The 23,367-nt window shown below is 38.9% G+C and overlaps 2 protein-coding genes across 5 annotated transcripts; one reads left to right on the top strand and one right to left on the bottom strand.

The window, feature by feature from the left end:
- Window positions 1-323: 323 nt before the first annotated feature.
- LOC102965334 (membrane-spanning 4-domains subfamily A member 3-like) lies at window positions 324-12,826 on the top strand. Its single transcript, XM_042958827.1, has 7 exons — window positions 324-453; window positions 3,182-3,338; window positions 3,844-3,975; window positions 4,985-5,041; window positions 5,680-5,823; window positions 7,196-7,297; window positions 11,855-12,826. The coding sequence occupies exons 2-7, from the start codon at window positions 3,183-3,185 to the stop codon at window positions 11,993-11,995; spliced, it is 732 nt and encodes a 243-aa protein (XP_042814761.1). The 5' UTR covers window positions 324-453; window position 3,182; the 3' UTR covers window positions 11,996-12,826.
- A 3,604-nt stretch (window positions 12,827-16,430) lies between these two features.
- LOC102965829 (membrane-spanning 4-domains subfamily A member 4A-like) lies at window positions 16,431-22,651 on the bottom strand. 4 transcript variants are annotated; one of them, XM_042958703.1, is made up of 7 exons: window positions 22,409-22,651; window positions 19,382-19,520; window positions 18,535-18,783; window positions 18,383-18,439; window positions 17,880-17,996; window positions 17,000-17,101; window positions 16,431-16,619 (listed from the first exon to the last, which is right to left on the bottom strand). In XM_042958703.1, the coding sequence occupies exons 1-7, from the start codon at window positions 22,477-22,479 to the stop codon at window positions 16,533-16,535; spliced, it is 822 nt and encodes a 273-aa protein (XP_042814637.1). In that variant the 5' UTR covers window positions 22,480-22,651; the 3' UTR covers window positions 16,431-16,532. The 4 variants fall into 4 exon arrangements, with proteins under 4 accessions (XP_042814637.1, XP_015397521.2, XP_007092096.2 ...); XM_015542035.2 differs by having other exon boundaries at window positions 19,382-19,491; XM_007092034.3 differs by having other exon boundaries at window positions 18,649-18,783; window positions 19,382-19,491.
- Between the last annotated feature and the right edge of the window lie 716 nt (window positions 22,652-23,367).

The raw sequence follows: 23,367 nt of genomic DNA, 5'->3' as shown, positions 1-23,367 counted from the left end.
AACACTAGGTAGGTAGAACTTTTTTTTCCCCCATTATCCAGAGCACCAGAAAGTACTTTTGTCTATGTTCTGAGAGGGAAAGCCGTGGAACCTGACAGAGACTGAACAGAATGTGGGCTCAAGGCAGAGACAGTTTTTCCTTTCTTTCCACTGGTAGATATTCAACGTCATATATTTTAGGAAATTTTTAAAGATAATGCAGAAAGTTTCAGTGACGTAGACACATCTGATCTTGTCTACATTCCTGCTTTCTGACTGTCTGATTATGCAAACAACTTTACCCATCAGCGGGTAGATAGTAAGGCTTAGCTTACCAAGGAAGTTTGTCTCCAGCCCTATTTTCTAGAAGACCCAATGTAAGATACAGGGGAATAATTTGGTTAGAATTGTGACGCAGAAACTTTTCTGTCTACGATCTGCAAATGAAATTCAGAACATCAAGAATGGACATGGGTGAGTCAGCTAAGTTCATAATAATATTTTTAGAATCATGAGAGTTTTATAACTAATCTGGTAGAGACACGACGAGGAGGATTAGGTAGGTCTGAAGCTATATTAACACATAAAGGGTCATTGGGCTTTGAAGTCAATACTTAAGGTGAGGACATCGTGGTAAACAAGGCTAATTTTTGTATTGTTGAGTAACCAAGAAATACTGCAACGTCATTCTCTAAGTAGGCAACAGAGGTGGAGAGCAGCATTTGTTAGAAAGAGGACGGCTGTAAATGTGAAAGTCCTACTCAAAATACTGACCGTTTGGATGGTAGCTTCAAGGAGCACTAACAGGTTCAACTACAGGCTTACAATTTGATAGAATATTACAGATGATAATCACATAGCTGCAATAAAATATCATTAAAGGCATTAGTGAATAAAAATGTGCCCGGTATTATGGTCAGCATTTTTAATCTAAAAACACATACTTGTTGAGTGAATGGATGAATACATAGTGACATTTGCAGTGAGGAGTGATAGGGGATACTTTGGGGGGGTCAGTAGTGTGTTTCCCCCCCAAAAAAAGTTACGTTGGGAGCAATGGCTCCCTCAAACACTCAAACCTGTTACCTGTGGGCTTCGGGAGGCTAAAAAAAGGATGTGTTAGTTTGAGGCAGGCTTCGCCTAAAGAGCAGATTTTTACTTATCAGACCCATAGCTCTTTGGTCCCACATCTATAAATATGTCTGTGAATTTGGGCAAGTTATTCACCATCTTTAGATATAAGGGTCACATTTTAAAAACATAGAATAATTTTATGTTATTTTTAAAACACATTTTAAAACACCAAATTACCAACCATTCAAATTAACAAAACAAAAACAATGTCTTAAAGACAATGGTGAGCATTTCTCAGGAGAGAGAGAAGCACTCGGTCCAAACATCATGGTCACCCATTTTCAAGGTTTGAAAACACATTTAAAAACATAGATTGATGAGATCCTCTCTATTTATGAAATATTAATGAATGAGATTCATCCACCAAAGAAATAGAAAAAAAAATCTCTCTCGTTTGTTGAGAGAGAGAAGCACTCGGTCCAAACATCATGGTCACCCATTTTCAAGGTTTGAAAACACATTTTAAAAACATAGATTGATGAGATCCTCTCTATTTATGAAATATTAATGAATGAGATTCATCCACCAAAGAAATAGAAAAAAAAAATCTCTCGTTTGTTGAGAGAGAGAAGCACTCGGTCCAAACATCATGGTCACCCATTTTCAAGGTTTGAAAACACATTTTAAAAACATAGATTGATGAGATCCTCTCTATTTATGAAATATTAATGAATGAGATTCATCCACCAAAGAAATAGAAAAAAAAAATCTCTCTCGTTTGCACTTCCAGTGTGATCAGACAAAATAAATTCCCTGTTTCAGCTCTTTAATGAAAAGCAACTACTGGGAATAGAAACATCGAATACTTATGATTAATCTTAAGTGTCCCAAAGGAGTTCCATGTCATGATATCTTAATCTTTTCATGGAGACTGCAAAGAAATTTACACACTCAAAGAGTGTTGGAACTGATATACACTAACTCTTTTTTTTTTTTTTTAAAGACACTGAGCATGGATCTCAAGAGCCAGAAACTATGTTTCCACTTTGATTCAGGAAATCTAAACATAAATAGCTATATAAAGGGTCTAATTCCATATCATTAGCATAATAGGAGGAGAAAACATAAGAAGGAATTGTACAAATTGTAACCAAAGCTAAACTGAAACTTAATAGGGAGAGTGATAGCATCACAAATACCAACGTAATAAGGAACAAAGTCTGCCCCTATTTCCCCAACTTAATTTAATGGTACAAAATAGTCCTAAAATTGATAGAGTAAATGATGATATAGAAATAAAAAGCGAATATTTGGTAAAAAAAAAAAAAAGTTCAAAATGAGTTAGTTTATGAAGGAAACCCCTCTTGGGTTTGTTCTACAATGGAAATCCATCATTGTTTTTGACGAGTACCAAAGCACACCCTACCTTCTTGAGAAGATAATACTAGAATTTATGCAACGTTACATCTCTGATGATACTAAAAAAATTGGATACATCATTTCCAGTGTCACACCTATGAAGCATAAGCATGATTATATTTTATGTTGACAAACCTAGGGTTTCAACTAAATACACCTCTCATTGTCACACAGTGATCAAAGTTAAGGTGGCTTTTACATAGTGTATCCCCAGGTCTCTCCTATAATTATGGATACCACTCCTATTCTCTTTCATTCCTAAGATTATCTTGGATTGGATGATAAGTTACATGATATATTTAATTCAATTAAAGGGAAATGTCTTTCATTCAAAACTCTTTGCGTTTAAATCTCAGGTGATTTTTACTCCACCAGGGATAAGGCTAAATAGATATATCACCATTCCCATTGGGGGTTCTTTTATACAAGTCTGTGGCCACATGCAATGTTAAAAAGAAAAAAAAAATCTTGGAGGCTATCTTACAGTTACATAGGATTTGGTATTTCTCAACCTCTGTCATGTCTCTCCATGCTGACCACATCAGTGATATCAGAGTCAGCAGCATGGACACATAAGCATCACTTGGCCAATGCCTTCCCTTCATACGATAAAGACTTCAGATAAAAGAAGCCCAGTATCTACTTCCATTATAATAACATTAACAGTATTGGGCATATGACGGTGCATATCTGATGCCATCTATTACAGAATGAGCAAAACTTCGGATTCTGATGGGAAGACTGTGGACATTCCTCCAAACCCAAACCAAAGTACCCCATTAGGAAAGACTGAAAAGCCTGGTACCCTGAAACATTTGCTCGACAAGCTGCAGAAATTCCTGAAGGGGAATCTAAAAGCTCTGGGGGTAAGTAAGTAAACACTATAAAGAATTTTGAACCAGAAGCTGGGGCATATCCTGAGGGTAGAGGGTTATTCTGGCTAATTATCCTGACATAGAGGCATCAGGTTATTATCCCTGTCGACCATTCTGTGGTGTGGAAGAAAGACACTTCAATTAAAAGCAAAGGACCACATTTGTAGGAGGATGGGAGGGATGCATTAAGAGGAGACCATAGAAGTCCTAATCTCTTAGATGAGCCTAATAGTGACTATATCTTATTGGAGCAAGGTTGACCCCCATGGGCAGACCTCCGGGAAAAAAGAAAAAGCAGACTCTCCAGGAACTGACTCTTCTTAGTAGATCTTTTCATAATATTCAAGGGATTCAAACCTTGAAAATGGGTGACCGTGATGTTTGGCCCGAGGGCTTCTCTCTCTCCTGAGAAATGCTCACCATTGTCTTTAAGACATTGTTTTTGTTTTGTTAATTTGAATGGTTGGTAATTTGGTTTGTTTTGTCTCTTACCCAGGTGGCTCAGATTATGATTGGTGTGAAATGCATCTTTTATGGGATAATTGGATTTTTTGCTTTTGATTCTGAAATGTACCCAACTATTTTCTTCTCAATTTACACAGGCTTCCCTTTATGGGGGGCATTGTCTGTGAGTATCTCACTTATATCTCAAATTATTATTATTTAATCCGTTATTCATTCATTCATCAACTCAACACACAATTTCTGTGACAACTTGCCAATTCTAGAGTACTTGCAATGACACTTAGTTAAGATTTAACTTTCAACCTGAACTTTATTTTACATTTTTTTATTTTTGAGAGAGAGAGAGAGAGAGAGAGAGAGAAACAAAGTGTGAGCAGGGGAGGGGCAGAGAGAGAAGGAGACACAGAATCTGAAGCAGGCTCCAGGCTCTGAGCTGTCAGCACAGAGCCTGTTGGGGGGGGGGGGGTGCTCCAACTTGAAGACTTGACTGTGAGATCATGACCAGAGCTGAAGCCCGATGCTTAACTGACTGAGTCACCCAGGCGCCCCTCCCAACCTGAGCTTTAATATATATTCTAATATAATAATACCCTTAAGTTCTATTCATTGCTGTATAGCCTGAAGCTATTCAGTAATGATCTTGCCATTTTTCTGAGAAGAAAATCCTGGGTTTGACACATGGGAGAAGCATCTCTGAAATGTAATAATATTTGGATTAGAGAATTTGCTGGGTGGGAAGGGTAAGCAGGTGTTACTCTTCTTAAGTCATCACCCTTCTTGGCCAAACACATTGAGAAAAGCGCCATGTAATTTGAGTTCACATGTTCCCTTTTCTGCACCCCAAAGTGTGTCTTTGGGTTATATTTATTTATTTTGTTCTCTCCACATTGAATACGTCGTTTCGCCCTGTGGTTTTTACGTCCCCTTCTCTGATTTAGCTAAGGGAATTTTACTGGTCAGAAGAATAAATTATAACTGTGGTACTTTAATTGTGTGGTGCACACACTTTAATCATCTGCTTTCCTCTGAGTTCTGAAGGGATGGCCCTGGCAGGTGGGGGGTAGAGGGGGGAGGTACTAGATATGAAGAAAGATATGCATCTGGCAACAGGGTGGAAAGGCGACTTGGAAGAAGCCACTGCTCTGTAGATACCTTTCTTATCTTCTAAACAGTTTATCGTGTCTGGATCTCTGACTGTTGTGTCTGCCAAGAAGCAAACAAAATCACTGGTAAGCTAACAACCTTCCCCTTCGTCATTCAGGGAGAAAATGAGCACTTATAACACTCTGAGTTTCCCACGTGAAGCCCAGTCACCCTGGGGATTCATTATTTTGTAGTACATTTCATCGTGTAACTGTCCCTTTGGCCCAATGAATCACGTGACCATCCTATGTCTAGACACAGACAGGCTGGATCTCCCTGGATTTTAGAATTCTGATCCCCATATCTCATCACCATAAGAAGAGTGAGTAAAGATTTATGTAGCTATTCAAGCCTCGTTATGGTAATGGGGTGGGGTGACGTTTAATAAAGAGAAAAACATGGCTTAGGCTTGAGCAAGGCAGATTTTTATCTTTGGTGGAGGGAGGAGCTAATAGGAGGAGAAAACAAGAGATGCTGACAAAAATGCACATAATATTTTTATCCTATCCATGGTATGTGTTCATGAAAGATCAATCTTCTCTAACTCTTCTTCTCGCAATTGTGATTTATCATTGAACCAAATTGGCACTATAAGGATGATGAATGCCTGTAGATCTCATGGATAAGTCAATGAAATCAGAATTCTCTCCCCAACATGTAGGGTCTAGAAACCCTTGGTCCTTAATTTATAAGCTAGTTATGTCTTTTTTTTTTTTTTTTCCAGCTGAGGAAGAATATAGGTGCTAACACTCTTAGCACATTGGTCTCGATTGTTGGGATCTGTATTCTGTCATATAATTTAACAAAAAATTTCTGCTATGATTGCAAGGAAGAAACTCTCTGTTTGGGCATCAAATCAATTGCAATTGTAAGTATTATCCCCCTGAATTTGGAGAAGACTGAACGCTTATCTGAGCATGATGAAGATGAAACCTGATCATTGGTATATTTCAAGAACATGACAAAAATTCTTGCTTCCAGAGTCCTTCCAAATGCCTCTCTACAGGTGCAACAATTAGAAAGAGAAAAAAACTATTTCTTTTCAATGGCAGAGAGCCCCAATTCTGTGGTCTAAATTTTATTTTTTCTGGAAAAACTAGAATGATATTAAAATCTGAGTCAAAGATTGGGGAAATTTTTACTTTATCCTTTATTTTTTAAAATTATTTTCTATTATAATATTCATTACTGCTAGGATTTTAAAAATAAGTTATTACCCAAAACTACCTGGAGAATGAATGTTTATTCTGACTTGCCACTATTTGAGCGTAATCCCTTTTTTTTTTTTTTTTTTTTTTTTGCAATAAAGCCATGTGAAAGAAATGCAGACGAATGGTCTGAAATAGAGGAGAAAGAAATCAGGAAGAAACCAGTAAAAGAAACCAGGAACACTGGAGTGTGGGAAGACACATTTTACTTATGAGGACAATGACAAAAATTTTCACAACTGTTATTTAATTTTTACCCTAAAGCGTGTTCCGAATTTAGGAGACATTCTGGGTTTTTTTTAAAAAAATTTTTTTGATGTTTATTTCTTATTGAGAGACAGAGAGACACAAAGCATGAGCAGGGGAGGGGTAGAGAGACAGGGAGACACAGAATCCGAAGTAGGCTCCAGGCTCTGAGCTGTCAGCACAGAGCGCAACGCAGGGCTCGAATTCACAAACTGTGAGATCATGACCTGAGCCAAAGTCAGTCACCTAACCAACTGAGCCACCCAGGCACCCCGGAGACATTCTGGTTTTAATTAGAATTGAGTCCAGTGGAAAACTGGGAAATTTTAGTATTTCACTGGGGAGATCTTAACCCTTACCATTTCTGCCCTGTTTATTGAGAAAAGTCAGCTTTGCAAGCCTTGGCAACATTTCTGATCTCCATGACTGAGTAACAATAACTTCAATAGTAATATTACTAATAACCTACCCTACCACCAATAATAATAATAATAATAATGATTTTAATAAAAATCAAAAGTGGAGTAGTTATTGTGAATTCTGTAATGTCATCAAGTTTTACTTCCCATCTTGTATTAGTATGTTCAAGAATGTTTAATATCATCCCTAACTCTTGCTTTTCTGTAACAGCACATAGATTTGTGGGTTCAGACCCAACTTCATTGCACCATTTTTATAATGTGATGTGTCCCCTTTTGATGGCCTGATGTGGGGCTCTGACATAAAACTTTCTAAACTATCATCAAAGTGGAAGGTAATGCATGACATTTTATTTTCTTTTAACAGGGACTTGTGATTGTCCTAATGATCCTAACTTGTCTGCAAATTTTAATTTCACTCCCTCTCTCCATGCTCGTCTATAATGTGGATGACAGGAATATTCACTGGGTATGTACAATTCTTAGAAGAAAGAGGATGATTTCAACTGTTTCGTTAAACAATGTGGTCGATGACTCTTTTCACCGTTGGTAAAATGAACAAAAGCATAAACTAGAAGTGATTCTGTGGACAACCTGGAAGCTACTAGCTGTGTGTTGAGCACACTTGGAATACACAGTGTGCAATTCTCTTTTCCGTACGGAAACTCTCACCCATGGGTATCTATCCATGACTTCAAACATCTGTCCATCCATCCATCCATCCATCCATCTATTAATTTACTATATGAAGTACACTCTTTAGTGTGATGAATATGCAACGTATATATCATCCAAAAATAATAAAATCAAGGTATAACTAATTTAAAAGCCTGAAAGAGATGAAATATATTATTGCAGGTATATAAAGTTGACAATACAGCTGACTGGAAACACAGATATAGTTAGAATTTTATGTTTTATTATTACAGGTAACAGATGTAGGTAAGAGCTAGCAGCATATTTTTCTCAACTTCATTACCTGGTTCTTTTTTGTGTGTTGAAATTATTGCCACAACTGTGTGTCAATTAGGGTTAATTCAGACAGAAAATGGAAAGGTTTCTGGTATTGAAATCCCCCTCATTTCAAGCGTATAACATTATCACAAGCAATTGGATTACATGAGTCTAAGGGCTGGTAAGCAAGTCTGAATTCCTCAGGGCAGGCAGTCAAGAAAGGAAGGCCATGGATGGGATGGACCCACGGACACGGCAAAGGTAGATCAGAAGTCCCGGTGGACCTGAGTGGATTCTTTACTCAGAATCCAGTCATCTCATAAGGCTGAAGTCCATGTACTGGATGCCTGGACTCCCGGAAAGTCTGGGGATGGTCTGATAGTTCTCTGCTGTTGTTGGCAGAATCCAGCGGCCTGTGTTATGGAACTGGGATTGTTGGCCAGGAGTCATTCATCCTCAGCTCCTAGAAGCTGCTCTTGGATCTGTTCAAGAGGTTCCCTCCATTTCAGTAACAGAGAGCTTCCTCTTTGTCAAACAGTTCTCGTGCTTTGAATCACTCTGACTTCCTTTTCTACCATCCAGAGAACACTCTGCCTTGAAAGGACTCCTATACTTAGATTAGGCTCATCCAGATAACGTTTTGTTTTGTTTTGTTTTTCTGCCACATGATATAACACAATCACGGAAATGACACCATAATATTCTTCCCACCACAGAATACTTGTGCAGCACCCAATGAGAAAAGACACAGAGAAGGGGAAGACATATTTATTCTTGTAAGGCCATGGGTCTGAAGGAAAATGCGGATCTTCTCTCACATTACACTGGACAACATGTGTTGCATGACCACACTGAGCTGTAAAGGAGGCCACAGAGTTCCATTAGGCTCAAATCTAGCTCAGATATACAGAATTTCTATTCTTTTTTTTTTTTAATTTTTTTCATGTTTATTCATTTTTGACAGAGAGAGAGCATGAGCGGGGGAGGGTCAGAGAGAGGGAGACACAGAATCCGAAACAGGCTCCAGGCTCTGAGCTGTCAGCAAAGAGCCCGACGCGGGGCTCGAACTCACGGACCGCGAGATCGTGACCTGAGCCAAAGTCGACCCCTTAACCGACTGAGCCACCCAGGCGCCCCCAGAATTTCTATTCTTAAAGGAAGATGAGGAACATTCTCAATCACATTCTTCTCTATAGGCACCAAATAGACACATCTACCTTCTTCCCCACACCTAAAATACAACTCACCAGCTCACGAAGGACAATAATCCAAACCATTTGTTGCTCTGGAGTTACTGTATCTTTGTCGTTCTCTACAACAAAAACAGAAGTAGTTCATTGCAGTGAGGGCTGAAAGACAAATTATTTGCCCTATTTCTACTTACATTATATAAATGTGGACTTGACCAAAGACAATGATAAAACTACAACCTGGAGATAAAAAGAGAAATGTGAAATCACTGATCTATGGCAATTACAATATGTTCTAAGGCAGGAATTATGGAGACACCCTGCCCCCCAAAAGCCATAAAATACTTAAGTTATGTCATAGTTCCCTTCTCGGGGAGGTATTAACTTATCCATTTTCCTCTCTGGCTCTTTGTATGCTAATTTTCATGGCCCTCGCTAGAGTAGACATTGGAGAGTATGCTCTTTTTAGGTATTCTTAGATATTTCTCAGTATTTGCATCTACTCTCTACTGGTATACATGGCTTTTATATGTCAAATATTCTCTGGCTACTGTAAGTCAGGTTTTTGCCTTCTATGACAACATAGTTGCACCAAAAACAGGGATGGAAAGGTAGATTCTTGTCAAAATGTAGCTTTCACCTCTGGATCCACGAAGGACCTCCTGCTATGACATCCACATCCCAATCAGCAGAAAGGAAAAGGGAAATGAGAATACATACCCTTCTTCTTAAGTGTGTAACTCCAGAGTGAGATTTACTACTTATTCTCACGTTTTGTCGGCTAGTACTTAAATATTTTCCCATACTTAGCCGCAAGAGAGCCTAGGAAATATAGTCCCAATTTTATCTCCATTTTCCAGTTTAGAAACAGGTTATATTGTTAAGAGAAGAAGGGAAATGTCAGCAACAGCTCTATGGGTTAAGCATTATTTAAAAATTATGAAAACACAATAACCATCCTTTATTTATAAAACCTTATATTATTTTCTCTCATCAAATAATCGTTCATTATAAGAGACAGACATCAAATCACAAATACAAAATACAAAAATACTTAAAATTTTCTATGCGTAATCACACAAAACATGTTCAGACACTCAAAAACTTATGTTCTATTAGCAACTCATTATTTTCCAGCCCATCAGCAATGCATCACATGTAATGTCCCAATATTAGCTGGGTTGGCATTCTTTATACCAAAATGATTAAAGAAGGCCCTACTATCTCTCCCTATTTCTGTTGTTCAAGAATGATTTTAATGGATATGTTTATAGTTTCCTTTATCTTCCTCAAAACTAAATACTAGTAACCCAAGTAGATTGATACTCACCTGGCTTAATATCTGAAAAAAATTAACCATTGGGTAGGTTTTTTTTTTCAAGTTTCATTAAATTATAGTTCATTAACATACAGTGTAATATCAGCTTCAGGTTAAAATATACAGTGATTCATTGGTAACATACAACACTCAGTGATCATCATGACAAGTACATTCCTTAATCCCCATCAACTATTCCACCCATCCTCCTTCGACCTTCCCTCTAGTAACCCTCAGTTTGTTCTCTATAGTTAAGAGTCTGTTCCTTGGTTTGCCTCTCTCTCTTTTTCCCTTGCTCATTTGTTTTGTTTCTTAAATTCCACATGTGAGTGAAATCATATGGTATTTGTCTTTCTCAGACTACCTTATTTCACTTAGCAAAATACTCTCCAGCTCCACCCACGTTTTTGCAAATGGCAAGATTCCATTCTTTTTTATGGCTGAGTAATATTCCATTGTGTATATATACCATACCTCCTTTATCCATTCATCAGTGGGTGGACACTTGAGCTGTTTCCACAATTTAGCTATTGCAGATAGTGCTGTTATAAACATTGGAATGCATGTGTCCCTTTGAATTCGTATTTTTGTATCCTGTGAGTAAATACCTACTAGTGCAACTGCTGGATTGTAAGGTAGTTCTATTTTTAACTTTTTGAGGAAACTCCACACTGTTTTGCAGAGTTACTGCACCAGTTTGCATTTCCACCAACAGTGCAGGAGGGTTCCTCTTTCTCCCCATCCTCATCAACACCTGTTGTTTCTTGTGTTATTGATTTTAGTCATTCTGACTGGGGTAAGGTGATATCTCATTGTAGTTTTGATTTGCATTTCCCTGATGATCAGTGATGTTGAGCATCTTTTCATGTGTCTGTTGGCCATCTGGATACCTTCTTTGGAAAAATGCCTATTCAAGACTTCTTCCCATTTTTTAATTAGATTATTTATTTTTCGAGGGTTGAGTTTGATAAATTATAGATTTTGGATACTAACTCTTTATCAGATATGTCGTTTGCAAGTATCTTCTCCCATTCCATAGATTGCTTTTTAGTTTTGTTGATTGTTTCCTTCACTCAGAAGCTTTTTATTTTAGTAAAGTCCCAATAGTTTATTTTTGCTTTTGTTTCTCTTGCCTCAGGAGAAATATTTAGAAACAAATTGCTACAGACGATGTCAAAGAAGTTACTGCCTGTGTTCTCCTCCAGGATTTTTATGGTTTCATGCCTCATATTTAGGTCTTTTATCCATTTTGAATTTATTTTTGTGTGTGGTATAAGAAAGTGGTCCAGGTTCATTCTTCTGCATGTTGATGTCCAGTTTTCCCAACACCATTTGTTGAATCATTGGGTAGTTTTAGTCATGATTGAAACTGAACTCACCCTCTACCTTTTTTGGAGAGCAGCCATTAAGTTCCTCTGGCCCCAAATCCACACAATTAATCTTTAGAGTAAGAGAGCATATATTTGGAGACAAATCATTGAGGACTTAGATTATATTATTCTTTATGGCTTATTTTACAGACTTTACAGATTATTTTATGGATTATTCTTTGACTTCTTTACAGATTTCTGTATTTTTTTGCTGGAAATCACCTTCTGAAAGTCCTTATCAAGACTTGTTGCCTCAAACTTCAATCTATCAAGAACTTGAATGTAAAGAAGAAACACCTTCATGTTATCCCACAGATACTAGTAAACAAATATGAAGCTATACTTCTGTATTTTGGATCCACAGTGATAGCAAGAAGATCATACTGTGACCACTGAGTCATAAATATACACGTGTGAGAATACAACTGTATGGTTCAAAGTCATAAAGACAGCAACTAGCATCTATAGCATCAAGAATTTGGTTGTCACTATTCTTTTGGTTGGATGTTATCACAGGCTAGGTGTATGCTCTGTAACAAAACTTAACTTTGAAATATTGGTGGCTTAACACATCAGAAGTTCATTTACTGCATACTTTACATGTTCATTGTTAGTTGGCTGTTTAGACCCACACTGATATGGGTTCTACAAAATAGAATAATATCTCAAAAAGTTTTTTTTATTTTGCCGAGGTAGGGAAAAAAAAAGTTAGAAGTTGGACCTCTGGCAATGAGATACTTTGGTCGAGAAGCATGTGTCATTCTGGCCACAGCTCATTAAATGGTGACCTTCCCAGTGCTGTGTGGGAGACAGGAAATGTAGAGGGACAGAAAATATCAGTGAATAATATTATCTCCACGCCAGTGTTCTTCATCAGCTAGGATCTATTTTCTGAGATCACAATTCATTTTCCTTATTCATTCATTACTACATGTTAGAAAAAAATCTCAATTCCTCCAACTCTCAAATGTATGAACATAAAGCTCCATTCCTTTCTTAAAACTCTGAAGTTTAACCTTTCTTTGATGAAGCACAGTGAAGTCAGTGGAGACTTTCCTGGACCAGTCGTGAACATTTTGCATGAAGTCTTTGGTCCGTCATTTTTACACTCTGTGACTTTGGATGTGTTTCTTTCCTGACTAAACATCAGTTTCCTTACCTTTCAAATGGCCTCACTTGTGCTTACTCAGTTCCGATTGGGATATACATCAAGGAAAAGAGTAAATATATGCAAAAAATACTTTTAATCATACAAAATACTATAGATTATAGTATTTCATTGGTCTAGTGTTAGGTTAATTAATTATATTGCATCATTCAGAGTACATTAGGCTTTTGTGATGATATTTTACGTATGTAAGCTTATATATAAAAGCTTAGGTTGCTTCGTTGGCTCACTGACAATTAATCAAAGTGTTACCCATTCCCCTAGAATATACAACCAGAATGTTTCAAAGTCTAGTAAAATTAATAGTGTGTCCATGAGATCCAACAATTCCATTCCTGTTCTATACAGTATCATAGCTACTACACATGTATGGCAATTAAAATTTAAGTTCTTTAAAATGAAAAAAAGATTCAAAGCCTATTTTCTTAGTGTCACTATCCATGTTACAAGCGTTCAATGTCCACTTGTAGCTAGTCCAAAATATATGAGGGAAAGGGCTGATAAAACTAAAAGGAGAAATCGACAAATATCCTATTATATTTGGAGACCTCAACCCCTCTTTGACAGCTGATACATCACCCAGGTAGAGAAGCAGAAAGGATATAGATGACCTGAGCAGCAGTATCAATCAAGTTGACCTAATTGACACTTATAGACCTCTCCATCCAACAACAACAGAACATACATTGTTCTCCAATGTGCGTGGAATATTTGCCAATATTGGTCGCTTCATGTGTTAGGCAACACAGCTCAACAAATTTAAAACAATATAAATCATATAGTTGTCAGACAATAGCAGAATTGTGATAGGTGGAAAATTCAAAATTTTTGGAAATCAAACAACATATTTCGAAATAGTCTGTGAGCCACAGGAAAGTTTTTAAAACAGGTAGAAATATGGGGTTTCTTTTGCTTTTGGGGGGCACTTCTTGTGATTTTTTTTCAAAGCCAGATGTGATACATCATATAATAGATGGCTAAAGATAGAAATATTTACAGATACGTGTATAAACATGGTGCAGTGGACTGTCTGTGTCTCCCCTTCCCAAATTCATATGTTGAAACTCTAGCCCTCAATATGATGGTATTTGGAGATGGGGCCTTTGGGAGGGAATGAGGTAGCAAGGGTGGATCTGTCGTGATGGAATTAGTACCTTATAAGAAACAACATGAGGGAACTTACTTCCTCTCTTTGCTCTCTACTATGTGAGGATACAATGAGAAAATGGCTATCTGGAAGCCAGGGGGGAAAACTGAGCATGCTGACATCTGGATCTCAGATGTCCACCCTCCAGAATTGTGAGAAATAAATATTTTCTAAGTTACCCACTATATAGTGTCTTGTTAGAATAGCTCAACTAAGACACATGAATTAGTAGACAGATGTATGTTTTCCTCTGTTAGCTAAGAGAACCTAAAAGAAATGACATCCCAATAGTAACAAGCACGCCTAGAGCCCAGATCTTTATTTCTAGTATGGTTCTCCAATAAGAAGAAATGGGCTGCGTGATGAAACGGCTGATTCTAAGACGTGGGCAAGAAGTATGTAAGATGAGGGGCGCCTGGGTGGCTCAGTCGGTTGAGCATCTGACTTCGGCTCAGGTTATGGTCTCACAGTTCGTGAGTTCGAGCCCCGCGTTGGGCTCTGTGCTGACAGCTCAGAGCCTGGAGCCTGCTTCAGATTCTGTGTCTCCCTCTCTCTGCCCCTTCCCTGCTCATGCTGTGTCTCTCTCTCTGTGTCTCTCAAAAATGAATAAATGTTAAAAAAAATTAAAAAAAAAAGATGTAAGATGAACCTGAGAACATGGTCATGTCATAAAAAGAAGCAAGTGCCCCAAATGAGACACAATGATAGGGTCCATCAAAGGGACACAGGAGCCACTGAACAATCTCCCAGTGATCAAAACAGAAACAATTTGAGCAATAAGATAAATTGGTATTAGATTAAAACCCCAAGAATGTATAAATATTCATAAATTCATACAAGTACTTGAATGCATAAATAAGTGGGAGAAAATTGACAAAACCCCAGGGCAGAATATCAAATAACTTATGAGGTTACTCTACCCTCAAAGCAATAGATCTTAACTCCCTGACTCCTTGAGCCCAGGCTGCACACGGTGGCTGGATAGTGACATCCTTCTGAAGAGTACAGTATAAAAAGTCGGGGAAAAGCTAACTTTAGAGTGGAAAAAACTGAAAAACTGTACTCAGTGAGGTGATTAAAGCCAACGTCAACAGCGTAAGTCATGTTGATAATATGTACCCTTGATTGGATGTGATAAGGATCATATTGTACTTCTGACGTCTTCCTCCCCAAACCTCAAAACACTAGTCTGATCATGAGAAAAATATCAGATAAGTTCCAGGTGAGGGACATTCTGCAAAATACTTGATCAGTATTCCACAAAACTATCAAGGTCATCAAAAACAAAGGAAGTCTCAGAAATAGTCACAGCCAAGAGGAGGCTAAGAAAACATGGAAGCTAAGTCTAATGTCGTGTCTTGGGTGGGGATCTTGAAAGAGGAAAAGGGCACTAACTAAAAACTAAAGACATCTGAATAATAATAATGCTGTAGTTAATGATAATGTATCAATATTGGTTCATCCCATACTAAGGTAAGATGCCAACTGATTTGGGGTATATGGGAACTCTTTTAATATTTTCTCAATTTTTTAAAATAAATCTAAAGCTGTCGTAAAAAGAAATAGTATTTAAATTATTGCAATGTGATACAAAGACATCAAAATCGTTAGAATGAAAATCACATGATATCAGGGTACAGATGTACAATACCTGGAATTCAGGCATTGCTAGAAGGCAGGTGCATATGCCATATGCACTTTGGACACGGCCCAGCAGTTCCACTGCTATACGTAGACCCGATGGAATTTTACACACGCACGTACCAAAATATACGGATACATTTTGCACGCACGGCATGATTCGTCCCAAATCGAAGCATCCCAAATATTCATCAATATTTACATATGTAATAGATTGTCCTGCAAGTCTTACAATAGAATATCTTGCAGCGGTATGAACATAGTATTACCACTGGCAATGGCGGGAATGAAGTTCACAAACATGCTAGAAGAAAGGAGCCATAGCCAGTGCATATATTTCACAAGACTCCATTTTATGAAATTCAAAGATGCAACTCATATTGGTGGTAAAAGTCAAGACAGCAGTTAAGCTGGGGATCTTAGTGAGTGAAAAGGGGAATTCACCATTGTCTGAAACTGGTAGTGTTTACTCATGGATTCGGATGCTGCTTACACGAGGATGTCCACCTTCTATATAACTAAAAATTGGGGGCACCCGGCTGGCTCAGTCAGTAGAACATGTGACTCTTGATCCCTAGGTTGTAAATGTGAGCCCCATGTTGGGGGTAGAGATTACTCAAAAATTAAGATCTTAAAAAATATTAGGCAGCTGTTACAACCATGATCTATTCAGTTTTCTGTATGTGTGGTATAGGGCCTTTACAAGTTATGAGAAATGACACTGTGCATCCTAGTCATTTGAGTGGCAATAGGACGAAGTGGGAGATTGGGACTCAAAACCACAATCAGCAGCAATAGAGGAGAAAATGCACTTTATTTGGTTGTGTAACAACTATGCTCCTGTGCACAGATGAGAACACTTCCTGGCAGGCAAAGAGATACACAATGAATAATATTTTCAAAAGCAGGAATTATTCTATTCAAACTCCAGCTCCTCATAAGTATGTTCATGGGGGGCTATTGCTGAAGACACCTTGTCATTGGTTGACTGGATAATCACCACCTGTGGATAGTGAGAATAATATATACCATTATTCACATCGTCTTTCAGCTAGAGGGATTCGCATTTATCCTGGTGATGCCTACCTTTTTTGTGTATTCTAGGACCTGAAAATTAAATGTCCCTTCCTTCAGGGCCTTACATCCCTCACTCGATAAAAATTGATATCCCGCAAGACCTATGAGGTTCCTGGAAACATACACCATAGCTCTATCCGTGTATTCCTCTGTCTCCTTCAGTTTCAAGGATGACTCATGTACATAACTATCTTTCCATCACTCTGCTTCCTTACCCTTCTCATTGGTCCAGAGAGGAGGAGAGAGACAGTGAGAGAAACAAAAATGTGACAAATTTGAACCCTCCATCAGGTCCTCAACACTCACCTGAGTGACAAAGCAGGTCACCTTGCACCCAAATACAGAGAGAGAGATAGCGATGCTGACTTCCAGCAGGGAGAGGACTAATATCACAATCTCAAACGTCCTCTAGAAAGGAGGAGCAGATTCCATGAGGAGAGAGAAGAGGAAAAGGAAAGGAATATTAATAACAGATGGATACTTCCCCTGGCTCTGGATCCTCTGATTCCAATCTGACTCCTTCTCCCCTACGGAAACAGGTAAATTCCCTCTCATAACAAACCAAAAAAGAAAAATTGAAAAGCAAATCCTAAAATAGCGGAGGGGAGTTCTATTCTGGAACTTCATTAAGTGCAAGGAAATTCAGATGAAATCACATGTGTCTGCATAGTTTTCTGGGCTTAGAGATTCTCTGTGTTGTCCACTTCAGGTTATTTTCATCCCTGTATGAATTTATACCTTTTTCTCATCTAAAGAGCAGAGAACCTCCGGGTCTGTGAAAGCGATATCATTGCCCTTTCCTTGTACATACACACACCCCCAGAGGCTCTGAGCATCTTGGCCTGGTGTCCTGACTCTCCTCAACCCACCCACAAATGACACAAAGCCTGCTGAGCCAGCCCAGCGGTCCACCCCCATCGTAACTTGACCCTGGAGACTAAAGAAAGAGCCTAATGATCAATTCTCTAACATAACTGCATTCAGAGAAGAATGAGAGAAAAAAAGGTAACTGTCCTGGTAGGTCCTAGCAGCAAGGGGCTGAAAATTCTCCCCGTGAGCTCAAAGTCCCAGATCTTACTTATGGTGATAAGCCAGGATTAACTGGGAGACAGTCATCTCACACTAGTATGCATTTAGATAATATAAATATAATTGCAGAAAATAAAAGCAGCTCAGAAACACTTACAAGAATAAGACACTTTTTCTCCGGTGCAAATAGGACAGTCAGTTCTATTATTAACACGATTATCCCTATCACTCCTGCAACAGCACTGAGCAAGTTCACTCCCAGGCTGCCTTTGATCTGGAAGAGAATGATCAGTGTCCCCTACAACCCTCTGTTTCTTCTCCTTCCTCCCTTCGGAGAACACAAAAACATTCATTCATTTGGAAGGGGTTGAAGACACATTCTCAAATAATTTTCCTAAGTCTGAGAGATAAAAGAGAATACTGCTGAAGCATTGGATTCTATATTCACAGATTAATCCCAAGGATGGAGTTTCAGACAGTAGGGGCAAAAAACAAAAACAAAAACAAAAAGGTAAGTCAAACCCCAGTTTCCTTATGGAAGAATTTGCCATGACCCCCATAGAGCCCAGATGATTCAGAGAATCAGAGAGCATTTCTTCTGCCTTGAGATACAGCACTTCTGATTTTACTTGTTGCTTCTGGGCCCAGGGACATACTTACCAGGTTCAATGTCATTTTTCTTCCAGCTGCAATAGACACAGCTCCAGATAAGAAGAACTGAAAATGGAAGAAACCGCTCAGCCTGGTGAGCCCACACCTGTCCTTCCCCCTACCCTGGAGGTCATCAGAACCCCAGTCTTTAGGCCACATACTTTGCTCGAAGAAGTAAAATCCCAGGTCACATCATTGGTTTGTAAGAGGGAAGGCTGGAAGGAATGTTTGTGAATTCTACCGCGGAGGAAGCTGAGATATTCCAACATACTCACAAATAAGGATCCCCATACAGGATATCCTGAGACCATGGTAAGAGGATAACACCAGTAGGGAAAGTCAGAAGAATAAAAACACAGACCTATAACAAACAGGCACACTTTCATCAGACCAATCAGGATCTGAGTCACCTGGGGAGTGAAAAAGAAGATACGTTCAGAGTATGAAGCATGCGGGCTTCTAGGAAGACGATTTTGTGGTCTCTACACAGAACTCCCATCCCCTGGTTTTGAAAGGGTTCCCGGAATGAAATCCTTAGGAATCCATGGCGTTTTCTCAAGTTCAAGACTGTTTAGAAAGGTTTTATGGTGCGGTGCCTGGGTGGCTCAGTCAGTTAAGCATACAACTTCAGCTCAGGTCATGATCTCACTGTGAGTGAGTTCTGACAGCTCAGAGCCTGGAGCCTGCTTCGGGTTCTGTGTTTCCCTCTCTATCTGCCACTCACAGTCTGTCTGTCTGTCTCTCTCTCAAAAATAAATAAACATAATAATAATTTTAAAAAAAACTAAAGGTCTTATGGTAACCTTCTTCCCCACCCCCCTCACTAGGGAAACACATTTTCCTTTCAGATTCCGGATCTCTAGTTTTGAAAAAATCTATTTCCTGCCACTAGGAAGGTCAGTTTATGACACAGCTAATCACACCTCAGGAGCCACAAGGGACAACTGTTCTCCTCTCTGGAAATGGCTATTTCCCCAAATGCGACGCTTGGAGGTCAAGCTCACTCACCCCCAGTATTTGGGGCTCCCCCTTCAAGAAGATCTTCAGGTTGTCTGTCTGGTGTACTTGGATGATGTTGTCTTTCTGGAGAGGATTTGGGCCAAACCCTCCAGTTGTTCCTTTGGGTGTATCAACATAGTCTTTAGTGCTGTAAAATGTAAATATTTTACAGAGAACAGATCCACTCTCCAACCCCTTTATTCTAGGTATGAAGAACAGCCTTTGGAAAAATGGTATCATAAGGCAAGTTTGGTGTGACGGTAAGTTAAATTAAGTTATAATTTCACTCACACACTGTGTAAACTTGGGCAAGTCTTTTTTTACCATCTCCGTGCCCTAGGCTTGGAAACTATAAAAACGGTGTGCGTGGGGTACCCACCTCCTGTTGTTTGCCATACATCCATATGATTTCAAAAGATTCGTACATATACAATTAGAATTGGTATATTCTAATATTTATTTATTTTTGAGAGACAGAGAGAGACAGAGCGCGAGCAGGGGAGGGGCACAGAGAGGAAGACACAGAATCCAAAGCAGGCTCCAGGCCCTGAGCTGTCAGCACAGAGCCCGTTGCAAGACTTGAACTCATGAACCGCGAGATCATGACATGAGCTGAAGTCGACGCTTAACCAGCTGAGCCACCCAGGTGCCCCAGAACTGGTATATTCTAAATAATTAACAGCGTCATTATTTTTCATGTATTATTATTAAATTTTAATGTAAACATTCATGCAGGATGCTTAAATTTATATCCTCGAGAAAAAAAAATGACTGAGGGAAAGTGAATCAATTGTTATAGAGAGTCCTGAAAGGGATATGTGTTATGCTTTTTGTTCACAAGCATACTATCTATTCATTCAGTCAGCAAATATTGATGAAATGTCTATCAATGAAATGTGCCAGACCCTGTTACAGGTTTTGTTGCTTAGGACCATAGCGATGAATAAAACACACACAATTCCTGTCCGTTGGAAGCCTACGATACAGTAAAAGAAAATAAGTATTTAATTTATATCATGAATTTATAAGTGCGTGTGAATAGAAACTACGTAAAATGAGAACCTTCACTTTCCATGTAAGAAAACTTAGTTTTAAGGGATTATATCACTTCTTCAATGTCAGTCAGCATTTCTGTGTTTGAAGCAAATGAGAATTCAATTTCCCTAGCACACTGGCCTTTGCTAATGTTCCCCTATACCACAAGCATAGTGCTGATCAACAAAAAGCTCTGATGAGCCAGAGCTGAGTCAACATGGTTTTCGGAGGTCCTTTTTTTTTTTAATGTTTCTGTAATGTTTTTATTGATTTTTGAGACAGACACAGAACATGAGCAGGGGAGGGGCAGAGAGAGAGGGAGACACAGAATCCAAAGCAGGCTCCAGGCTCTGAGCTGTCAGCACAGAGCCCAACGCGGGGCTCAAACTCACAGACTGTGAGATCATGACCTGAGCCGAAGTCGGACGCTCAACCGACTGAGCCACCCAGGCGCCGCTCAGAGGTCCTTTTAATTGTCTTATACTCCCCTTGCAAATAGATTTGTTGCAGCGATAGCCCTTATTCTTTACCCTTCTCTGCATTCCTACAAGTGCCACATGACTTTACTGTCATATAAATATAGCTACTATCAAATAAATGTATTTCCTTCTCCCCTTAATTCTGATTTCAGCCATGTGACTCACTTTGGCCAGTGAGATATCAGCAAATGTTTTAAAAGCACAGGCTCTTGAACTCATGCCATGGCTAAGAAAACATAGCTGAGTCACCTTGCTTGAGGATACAAGACACTGAAAATGCAAGATGTCCTAACATTCATGTTGGCTGAAGTCATCCTCAATCAGATGGCAATTATTGACCTTCATTCTTATGAGTGATCCCAGAGGATTTCAGAAGAACCATGCACACCCATGTGCAGACTTTTCAGCAATATACACGTTTATTGCTTTAAGCCATTAAGTTTCAGGAGGGTGTTTGTTATGCACCAGTGTGGTTTCTTTATATTTCCCAGAAACCAGTGTGGTTTCTTTATATTTCCCAGTTTCTTTCTCATTCTTTAGCCTTAAAGAAAAAAAGATTGGTCATTCCTGAATAGTCTCCCACAGGAACAGAGATAATTATAAATAGACTTGAGCAGTAACTTCACTACCTCTGTTGAGAAAAAAGATCACTGACAGAGCTTTGACAGCTCTCTGTTCAGGGATCAGGATCCAGGTCTAAGCAAAACATCCTGAAGACAAAACTTAAACTTGTGACCTTAGATGACATCAGCTCCCAGATCGTTTTTGTGTGTGATTAAGGCTCATAAATACGAGGCAATATCACAACAGGCTATTATATGATCTTATGTGTCTCAAAAAAGAATAATAGCTTTTTAAATTTTTTTAAGTTATTTATTTATTTTGAGAAAGAGGGAGAGCACAAGCGGAGGAGGGACAGAGAGAAAGAGAGACAGAATCCCAAGCAGGCTAAGCACCATCAATGCAGAGCCCAATGTGGGGCTTGAACTCACAAACTGTGAGATCATGACCTCAGAAAGAGTAATCTTTCTATCACAAGACAGAGAATAAAGAATGGACCACAAAAGTTTCCTTAGATGATCAACTTTCAGAGTTTCCCTCTCAAATCAGGTCAGGGAGAAGCCAGGGTGTGTTGAACTACCTTCTGCACATGAATATACACAACAGAGCCATTTACTAGGAAAGGAGGGCTCTGTCTGATACCTTCAGTCAGCCACTTCTTCCTTTTCCCTTCCTTCAATTTCTCTGGCTCAGATTCCATTCATTCTGGAAGTTAGTTGATGTTTTCCCTTTGAAGAAGATGTTGAAGGGGGCAAAATTCTGCAGCCTGAACATTCACTCCCACATAGATGAGAGCCTAGCCTTCTAAAGCCAGGTCAAGAGCAGGCTAACTTGTCCCAAAGTTCATTCACACCTCATCCTGTGCTAGATACTTTTGACCCACATTCCTACATATCACCTGCCAACAGCTCAACCCAGAACTCTTCCTAGAAGCTGAGAACAGAAGATGGGCTCTTCCTACCTTTGCATCCCTCTAGAACTGCACGAAGTGGGAGGTGCGAGCTCCTCCGGGCCATCATTCCGTAACACCATTTCCACTGAGGAGTCTGATCTGATCCGAAGAGTAATTGGGCAATCATCTTCGACTCTGTGTAGTCACCGTTATTTCCTGTGGGTCATCCTACCCAGCCCACCACAGTGAATAAACTGTGCTTGCATGAGATAGTGAAGCCACGGACAAACTAACAACAGAACTTGCTTTTAGATCTTGATGGCACTCCCAGGCTGTTTTCTTAAGTACCGTATTTAAGGCTTTTCATAGCAAAACCTCAGTCACAGGAGAACACGTGATTCTGACTTTTATCCAAGGGCCAAATAGCAGCTAAGAATAAACTTGAATTTGTGCAAATTAACATTTTGCTAACAAACATCAGGATGAAAATCACTAACCGCTACAATTGAGTATACTAATCATAGGTACTAACCAACCCTTTTGATAGCCCTTTTCTCTTGGCTACACTGGAAAACTCTTCCCCCTCTACCTTTATTGATTATGATTATGATTATGATCATGATTATGATTATGATTTTTCTTGAGATATAACACATGATGTTCTACCCTGGTCTTCCAAGATGGGTTTTCAAAAATTTACCCACAGCCCCTAGGTCCCATCAGTTGGTCTACAAAATCAGGAAAGGTATTCCATTTATTTTATGGCTTGCTAATTACTTGATTTTTTTTTTTTAAATCAGAGAACCAATTGCTGCAGAAGATCAAGAGGTAGAAATCAGACCCCAAAAATTTGGTTTTTTACTGATACTATTTTTTTCTACAATATATAACATAAATAAAAATTATATTCTTCCCACATTGATTTTCCATGGCCTGCCCTTTGCATGTTTCACTGGATCTGAAAGTCTGCGAAAGGGAGGGCATTCTGTTAGGGTATGGGCAGACAAAAGTAGAGTTGTGCTGACAGT

Source organism: Panthera tigris, chromosome D1 (genome assembly GCF_018350195.1).
Source record: "Panthera tigris isolate Pti1 chromosome D1, P.tigris_Pti1_mat1.1, whole genome shotgun sequence".
NCBI lineage: Eukaryota > Metazoa > Chordata > Mammalia > Carnivora > Felidae > Panthera > Panthera tigris.
This window is presented reverse-complemented; position numbering and strand designations above follow the sequence as displayed.